This window comes from Lactuca virosa, chromosome 8 (assembly GCF_052849685.1).
Source record: "Lactuca virosa cultivar CGN04683 chromosome 8, Lactuca_virosa_CGN04683_v6, whole genome shotgun sequence".
NCBI lineage: Eukaryota > Viridiplantae > Streptophyta > Magnoliopsida > Asterales > Asteraceae > Lactuca > Lactuca virosa.
In genome coordinates, this window is record NC_136433.1 from 37210370 (window position 1) to 37220000 (window position 9631).

The 9631-nt window shown below is 33.4% G+C and overlaps 1 protein-coding gene across 2 annotated transcripts; it reads left to right on the top strand.

The window, feature by feature from the left end:
- The first annotated feature begins 684 nt into the window (after positions 1-684).
- Positions 685-1800, top strand: LOC145129242 (uncharacterized). 2 transcript variants are annotated; one of them, XR_013717398.1, is made up of 3 exons: positions 687-1105; positions 1246-1365; positions 1396-1800. XR_013717398.1 is itself a non-coding variant. In XM_079063949.1 (2 exons), the coding sequence occupies exons 1-2, from the start codon at positions 1012-1014 to the stop codon at positions 1608-1610; spliced, it is 459 nt and encodes a 152-aa protein (XP_078920075.1). In that variant the 5' UTR covers positions 685-1011; the 3' UTR covers positions 1611-1800. The 2 variants fall into 2 exon arrangements, 1 of the variants encoding a protein (XP_078920075.1); XM_079063949.1 differs by having other exon boundaries at positions 685-1105; positions 1246-1800.
- Positions 1801-9631: the final 7831 nt, after the last annotated feature.

Consider the following 9631-nt stretch of genomic DNA (forward strand, 5'->3'; position numbering starts at 1 on the left):
TTAAACCCGGTTTACCCGGACCCGAAGGACCCGAAACCCGGATTACCCGGAACCCGGATAGAGCCATTCTTTAAACCCGGGACCCGGACTGGTTTTACATATTCCGGTTCTTCCGGTTCCGATTCCGGTTCCGATCCGGTTTTCCGGTTCTAAATCTCATCCCTAGTCGGGAACACGAAGAACAACGACCACGCCCGACCACGGAATGTCGGGGTGGTGTGCACGAAATTTTCTCGTGGCCACCTGGACCACGACCCGTTTCGTGGTATGTATACCACACGGTCTGATAATATTTATGCAAGTTTAAGGGTTTGAAAATTCATTGATACAATGTAGAATTGAGTAATGTTTCAACACACATTAATGATAATATTTATGCAGTTAGTGCTATACACATTGGGACAAGTATGGTTACTAACATTAATTAGTAGACAAACATTAGTGACTACTTTAGAGTTTAGAGAGAATGATGTAGAGAGCCCATCCAAAAGGATTTGTTAGCATCTTACTTTTCTTTCGCTATTGGGACAATTGGTTGGGAATATTGCTTTTCCCTAATTTACGTTGTTTTCTACTAAAATGTAAAAAGTATATCATATCTTACGTGTAATTTCTATACATATCGATTCTAAACGTTCATTGTATCCAAGTTTTTGTACTGTATATCTTTTCAGTCTTTCATAACCTCAAAAGGCTAAAGTTTGAGAGCTAAAATTGCTGCCCCTAACTCAATACTAGATTACTAGTATTTAAAGTACACTCTAAATTATTTGGATCGAATCCTTTACTTGACCATGACTATATTCACCCGTTGATTTCGGTGTTTCGTTTCCAACACAATTCATTTGTTTAATAGTTTTCATACATTACAACCACTTTGTGGTGAAGAAATATGGTACTAGTGAAAAGGACTCGAACTCAACATTTAAATCCCACTAAGTAGGCTTATATATTGCAGTTGATAAGAAAGTGTAAGCTTTACAATTGAGATCATAAAGAAAGGAAGGAAGCATGAGTATAATGAAGGTGATGGTAGTTCTCTTGGTTCTCTTCAACTTCTATTTTCCTGCATCATCTGCTCCTCTTGCAAGCAATTTGAACTCAGGTTCTTCTTCTTCTTCCTCTCTCTCTCTCTCTCTCTCTCTCTCTCAATTTTTTAGGGGATTTAAACATTTAAATATCTATAAATACAATATTAAATGAACTATCTTTGGCAGTTGCTCAGAAAGATATTGGTTTTTGCAGGAAATCCGTCGGAAAAAATGACTGAGAAACAAAAAGGTGAATCCAACGATTCCATAACTGGTGGTGAAGTTGGAACCGTAAATCAGAGCAAATTTGCTCATGCCGGTGCAAGAGGTGGAGGTGGCGGAGGTGGTGGGCACTCGGCCGGAGGCGGCGGCAAGGGAGGTGGTGGACAGTCTTCCTCTTCTTCACGAGGAGGAGGCGCGGCGGTCATACCTGTATTTGCAGCTGGAGCTGCCGGTGCAGCTGGTCAACGCAACAATCACCGTAGTGCTGCCGGTATTTGTAGCCGCTGCCGGAAAGACATGATTCTGATCGACGTAGCTACCACTTTAGCATTAGTTTTACTGCGGATCTCTGTGTAAAATTCCACTACTAGTTCCTACGCGTTAGTGAATAGAAGGGTAAAATCGTAAATTCTAGGAGGGCATCTATATATATATCTGTTTGGTCAGTTTGGACTGGATGTTGTTAGGATTATGATTCGTTTTTATCGGAGACGAATGTTTCATATTAATATTTCATGGAAATTAGTAAATACTAGAATTACTTTAACGATAAGGTTATGATTTATATTAAAGGTTATCATGTTTGTCGATTAAAAAATCTAAAAAAAACGTGTCTTAGGCCTTTTTGTCTTGAATATATAAAGACAGTTTTTTTGTTTGAATTGATAAGTGCTATTGTACCTAACTGTTTAAAAATACAAATAGCAATTTATTTTTTATGTAATAATAGTTAAAGATTAGATTGAATACAGGATTACATCATAAAAAACTAAAGCTAAAATTTAAAAAATAATAAAAATAACATGATTAATAACTTAAAATGAATATAAAATAAACATAAACTCAATGATAAAATCGAACCAAAAAATACAAGTCTGAAACTATAGGAAAAAATGACCAAATTGGATAAATGATGTTTAAGGATTGTGTCGTTACTCGTTACATAAACACATATCCATGTCATATGGAGCAATAGATGCATTAATTCGATGTGATTACTGATTAGTTTTCTAGAGATATAATAATCAATTAAAGACCATATAGAATAAAACATAAAAGCTTGATCATTCTTTATTATTGATCATTCTTTATTAGACTTATTGAGAAAAAAGGGGTCGGGGCCGGATTTGAAGGGGGTAAGGTGGGTAGCCGTACAGAGCCCCGAAAAAAATAGGGCCTGAGATTTGGTCATATTGTCTATTTAATATTTATCTCTATTCTAATAAAAGAATAGTTTTATTCTCCTTTTGACATGTGTCACCATATTAGGTCTCCTAATTAATGCATATTTTATTTTATTTTTGTCATGTGTCACCTTATTATGTCTCCTAATTAATGCATGTCAATTGTCAACCTATTGATTCTCCATTTCAAATTTCAAATTTTAAATTTTCCACTCTAATTACATTAAAATAATAACATTAGAATAAAAATTAAAATACAATTAATACAAATTATAAAGTGATGTAATTTTATATATTTATTTGAATCAATGATTATAATTTTATATAACTAAAAAATTTCTTAATTAATAATTTATTTAAAATAACTAATTAATAATTTTGAGTTTTTACTATATAAGTTTAATCAACTTTGTAACCGTGGTTCCCACGGGTTATAAACTAATATAAATAATAAATCGTTCAAACAAAAACATAAATTTCATAAGGTTAAAATGGTAAGCGCGCTTCTATTTTCTGAAGTTAATACAAACTATCTGGGTTCGAATCTCTTCATTGTTCAAGTGCGTGCCTTTTTAATTGGGATAAACTTCCTTTGTGTGCTTCCACTAAATTCTCGTGTCTTTTTTTTTTTTGCATCCATTAAGAACAAGATTGCAAGATTCTTCATGTAATATTTTATTAAATTATTAAGTAATTATTTTAAAAGATTAATTACTTTTATTGAGTTTTAATACACTATGCACCCATTTGTTTCACTAATTTATAATGACTTCCAAAAAGATAATGATAGTAACGACTTCTAGTTATCAATAGGAAATCGTTGAACGGTTGAAGGAGAATAGTAGATTTTTGTCACATTTTATTAATGACCAAACTAACCTTTAAAATCTTCGTTTTAATAAATATTTATATTTTTAGTGAAATTGTAGTATAAAATATCCGGTCCGGAACAACTAGTCGGTACTCATTAAAATACTATGATTTTGCTATTTTTATTGCTATAAAGTTTATCGTTGTTTAAAAAAAACAGTTTATATAATTTAATTCGTTCCACGTTAAGGCCTAAGGGCCTTTTTTCCGGCTCATCCAGGACATTTGAATCTTCAGGACTGACCATGCAAGGGGTAATTAAAATATTAGAAAAACAAACTGATGATTGAGATATTAGTTTGGGTATGACAAATTTTGTAGATTAAAGAAACTAATTTTATAATGTTGATAATGCATGACAACGAAAAAAAATAATAAAATAAAATAAAAAGTGAATCTTCTTACGAAGAAACATAAATTTATATCTGAAAAAGTTAATTACCATATCTATTCAGTCTATTAACTCAAGAAAACAACATCTTAATGGATATTATTTGGAAATTAAACATTCAAAAAAATAATTATCTCATCACAATCTTCAATTTAAAAGTAACTTATCGTTCAACTTTAAAACAACTTATTGCTATAAAGCCGTTCCATAAAAAAATATCATATAATGACATATGATTGATTCATTAAAGAGGTAATTTCTCAAAAAAAAAAAAAAAAAAAAATTTGAATTAGGCAGAAAGATGAAAGAATTTTTTTTGCCAATTAGGTGTGTGGAATATTAATTGTATCTGTAGTTGGTTGAATACTTGAAGCAACTTCCTTTTTCCATTTTTGTTTTTTAACCGCTAAAGTGGCACAGTTTTTTTGGACCGAAGGGTATATGCACTTTTACGGTTTTAGTAATAATTGGTGGATTATATTGTTTTTAGAAAAAACATCATAAATGGTCCCTGTGGTTATCCAAAATCTGAAGTTTAGTTCCCGTGGTTTAAAAACATCATAGATGGTCCCTGTGTTTTCAAAACTTTTGATGTTTGGCCCTTGTTGCTAACTTCGTTAGCTTTCTACCGTTAAATGAATGGTATTTCCGTCATTTAACTATCCATGAACCTTTTATGAGGTTTTCTTTTATTTTATTTAATTTAAAAAGAAAAAAATAATTAAATTTAATATCCAATGGGTATCTCTCTCTCTCTCTCTCGATTAAAAATCACCACTGAACACAACCCTCATTCCTCCCTACCCTCCCTCTCATCGAGCTCACCGGAAAAAGGAGAAAACGAAACAGCAGAACCGTCGGAGCAGCCCCTGCCACCATCATCGTCGCTGCTGTGAACCACCGTCGTCGTCAGCTGTTGCTTCCGTCGGTCATCTCCGACCAGCCCCATCACCTCTTGCGACCCCTGTAAGTCCGATTTCCCCTTTATTATTTTCGTTTTCCTTTTCAATCGATCAACAGTCTTTGATGAGGAAGAACCGGTCTCTGATTGCGATTCTACCTCATCTAATTCGGATCTCGGCCACCTAGTACCTTTGTAAAACTTCATCAGATGGACGGAACACCAAGAGCTTCTATAAAACCCAGATTGCAAATGTAGATTCGAGTATAAGGAAGCAAAAAAGAAAAGTGAAAGAGCAATGGGACCTCCGTCAAATCTAGAACCAATGAATGCATACCCAGAAAATCTCGACCTCTATATCAGTCCCGATCTCCTCAATGACATTCTTCTCCTGTCCCGATCTCCTCCACCTGCAATTCGATCTTGTTAAGCAGCAATGGTGCCACGGTGGGTTGGCGAGAGAGAGGGAGAAGTATAGATACAGTCGCTGCTTCACCATGGTTGCCGGTGTGCTTGATCGTTCCTCACCAACGTTCTTCACGGTTGAAGCACAGATCTGTGCAGACCTAAATTAAGTCACAAGCCGATGGTGCTTGATCTGATGAGAGAGAGAGAGAGAGAGAGAGAGAGAGACCCATTGGATATTAAATTTTATTATTTTTTTCTTTTTAAAAAAATAAAATAAAAGAAAACCTCATAAAAGGTCCCTGGATAGTTAAATGACGGAAATACCCTTCATTTAACAGTAGAAATCTAACAGAGTTAGCAAAAAGGACCAAACATCAAAAGTTTTGAAAACACAGGGACCATCTATGAGGTTTTTAAACCACGGGGACTAAACTTCAGATTTTAGGTAACCACAGGGACCATTTATGATGTTTTTTCTTGTTTTTATTTCGATTATTGATACCGTAAAGGAGGAGAACATATATTTATAGGGGGTCGAAATCATTTTCGGGACCATACAGGTTAATACTAAAGGCTTTTTTATTTAACAACTTAGGCAAATAGGTGTATTTCCATTGCATGCTTCTTCTCTTTTTGACGGTTGGAATTAATAAAAAAAAGTTTTATTTATTTATTTATTTATTTATTTTTAACTATAAATAAACAACATGCATTCCGTTTTATACCACAATATAAACACCCAAAACCTATATATCTTTTACATATCGAATTCAAAATGCCATCTTCATCTTCCACTTCATTGGATACCCTGGTTTGCGGAAATCAGTGTTTATCGAGAACGTTATACAAACAACATGTGTTTATCTACAAAAAAACGAAGCCAAAAGTTCGCATTAAAAAATCAGAAAAAATCCATTATAGAGAAATTGTGTGGTTGAACACAATCATCTTGTACAAGACTTCTTTATCGATGATGTCATCTACATTAATTATAAAATTTAGACGTCGTTTCTGTATGAGGAAAAAATTATCCGATGACGTGAAGAATCAATTTCCATATGTTCAACTGAAATGGGATGCGAGTAGCATGCAATGTTTTCTCTCTAACTAAAAAATGTACAACAAAAGTTAATCAACTAGCATTACAATGAAAATGAAAATTTAGTAATACTCAAATGAAAATTTAGTAATACTCAAAGGAGTAGATAGCCATAATACATGGCGAACATAAGGGAAATATATCACGGAGCTAAACACCACAGCCTTTGCGCTGATTTGGTGGAATATATTTACAATACACCTCTAAATACTGTTGACAACAATTCGTACGACGATTTGTTTAACGATACATATGATGATTCGGACATGTTTGAAGATGATTTGGATGAGAACTAGGATGAAGATATGACCGAAGATGAGGCGTGACGTACTATTTTAATGTGTTTTAGTTGTGATTGAACTTTAATTATGTAATTTTTATTTTGTTTTTGTAATTTTTTAATTAATGAAATAGTTTTTATTGCTTTTATATCATTATTAAGTCATATTTTATATATTTATTAAAAAAATAAAATAAAAGTGAGGGGGAGTGATTGGTGAATATTTCTATCACTAAGGGATGAAAGGAATGTAATGGGAAAATGACATGATGAGTTGACATGAAAAAAAAATAAAAATAATAATAAGGAGAAATGACAGGAGGGTAATGATAAAATGACATTGAACATTGTTTTATAACCAGTAGAGGTCTTAGTTAGTATAGCAACGTCCACGAGCCAACAAAAACAAGTTCGAAGTCCTTTAGCATCTTAGATAAATATTTGTTTGGGATAATGACTTGAAAGGGTAACGAACTTTCGACTTTGTTCACATTTAGTCACTAAACTTTTTTCGTTATCTATTTGCCATTGAACTATTGAAATTGTTCACATTTTACCCTTATGACCGGCTGTTACCGGTCATAAGGGTAAAATGTGAACAGTTTCAATAGTTTAGTGACAAATAGATAACGAAAAAAAGTTTAGTGACTAAATGTGAACAAAATCGAAAGTTCGTTTCCCTCTAAAAAGTTCAATGACTAAATGTGAACAAACTTCCTCTTGTATTATGTTTTAGCAAATTATTTATTTTTGTTAAATTGTAGCAACATTTGTTGACGAAGAAATCTATGAAATAAAAAAAAACAAAACCCTGAAAATATATTTAAAAAAAAAACAAAAAACCGAAACCGAAATAAAAAACCAATGGTTTGACATTTTCCAAAATAAAAAATCAAAATTTCCAATCTGATTTTGGTTTTACAAAAAAATGAATCATTCTCACTGATGTGAATTATGACCATTGGTTTGGCATGCGGAATTAAAGAACACGGTGATTTGGGTGTTTAAGAGATGCATTCGATTATGAAAGGTGTTTACAAAAAAAGATCTAGATCTAAATCTACATAATTAACACACACTAACACTCTCAATGTTACATCTCTCAAGCACACCTCTACATGTGGTATGAACCTACCTTATATAGAGGTGTTAAATGTCTCTCCCTCTATCTCTCATGTCATAAAGGGGAGTTTTGGATAGAAAATTCTGAATTGAGCGCTTTTTCATTTCCTTTTTGGTTTTATAATCATTTTTCGATTATAAAAAGGGGGAGGGATTTAGATATGGAAATCCGAAAGTTAAATTTTTGTAAAACCAAAATCAGATTGGAAAATTGTGATTTTTTATTTTGGAAAATACCAAACCATTGGTTTTTTATTTCGGTTTCGGTTTTTCATTTTTTTTAATATATTTTTCGGGGTTTTGTTTTTTTTTATTTTATAGATTTCTTCATCAACAAATGTTGCTACAATTTAACAAAAATAAATAATTTGCTAAAACATAATACAAGAGGAAGTTTGTTCACATTTAGTCATTGAACTTTTTAGAGGGAAACGAACTTTCGATTTTGTTCACATTTAGTCACTAAACTTTTTTTCGTTATCTATTTGCCACTAAACTATTGAAACTGTTCACATTTTACCCTTATGACCGGTAACAGTCGGTCATAAGGGTAAAATGTGAACAATTAATAGTTCAATGACAAATAGATAACGAAAAAAAGTTTAGTGACTAAATGTGAACAAAGTCGAAAGTTCGTTACCCTTTCAAGTCATTATCCCTATTTGTTTTATTAAATCTTGCATCCCAATATTACATCTTTAAAAAAGTACCAATGATGGTGCAAAGCCATAATATAAAGCAATACAAAACTACTGATTTCATTAATGATCTGTCCGGCCACCAATCTCATACACGTATAGGGATGTCAACGGGGGCAAACGGGACGGAGAGTGCATCCCCCGCCCCCGCCCCCGAAATTTTCATGTTCCTCCGTCCCCGCCCCCTCCCCCGAAATGTTCAGCCTTTCTACCCCCGCCCCTGCCCCCGAATCCCCTTTATTACCCCCGCCCCCGCCCCCGTTCCCCTGCCCCCGAATCCCCTTTATTACCCCCGCTCCCGCCCCCGATTGATTTTGGGCTGTCTTTTTTGAGGCTAAAAGAAGTTGTTATTTAGGCTAAAAAAACTATTTTTTAGGTAACAAATAACTATTTTTAGCAGAATTTTACATGTTAAAAATAAAAAAGTTATGACATCTTAAAAACATTACACTAACAATTTAAAAACATGTTTTTTTGATTAATTTTGGATGCTCAAAATCATGTTATTGTTTATTATATTTATATATTTAATATATGTAAATATATGTGTAATTTATTAACGGGGTCCCCATGGGGGTTTCGGGACGGGATTGCCCCCGCCCCCGCCCCCGAAATTAAAACGGGGGTTAACATTGCCCCCGCCCCCGTCCCCGTCCCCGTTTTTTTTTTAAATTCCCCCAAACGGGACGGGGCCCCCACGGGAGCGGACGTATGGTTCAATTTATTTCATATTTCCATTTCGATATGGTTTAATCAGTGGAACTAAACCCAGGGACTTCGAATCGGGCAAAAATTTAAATGATTTTGTCACAATTAAATCTATTTCTTTTTATCTTATCATGGGAACCTTGAAGTGTAGGTTTCTATACATCGGTTTAAGGTTTATACCCTGGAACGCCCAACACATTATTATTTCTTTATGATTTATCCTTGACATAATAGACCTTACGACTGATTAGGCATGGACGGTTTAGATGGTGCAAGTTCACTACTAATTTTTTAAATAAAAGTTCTTCATAATTTTCAAACTTTAAAAGTTCATGTTGTCAATTGAATGTGAAAACGAACAAACCAAATTACATCTTTGTCCCTTTATGAAAGCAAATTGATAAAATCCATAACATTGGATGTTGGTGTTTATATAATTTTGTCAAAGTTTCTTATCCACATAAGAAGGAACATCAAACTTTGAACTCTTTAAAAGACTTGCTCTCTTAGTTCTACTACAATGGACTAAGAGCTTAAGGTGGGCTAGTGTGGGGTTGTGGGCTTTGAATTACTAGTGGACTACTAATAATTTAATTATATATTAAATTGTCAAAAGATAGCCTTAGGCCTTTGGGGCTCTTCGGGTCTTAAGAGATAAATCCGAAATTTGTTTATTTTATTTTTTTTATTATTAATTTCGGTTTTTTTTATTATTAA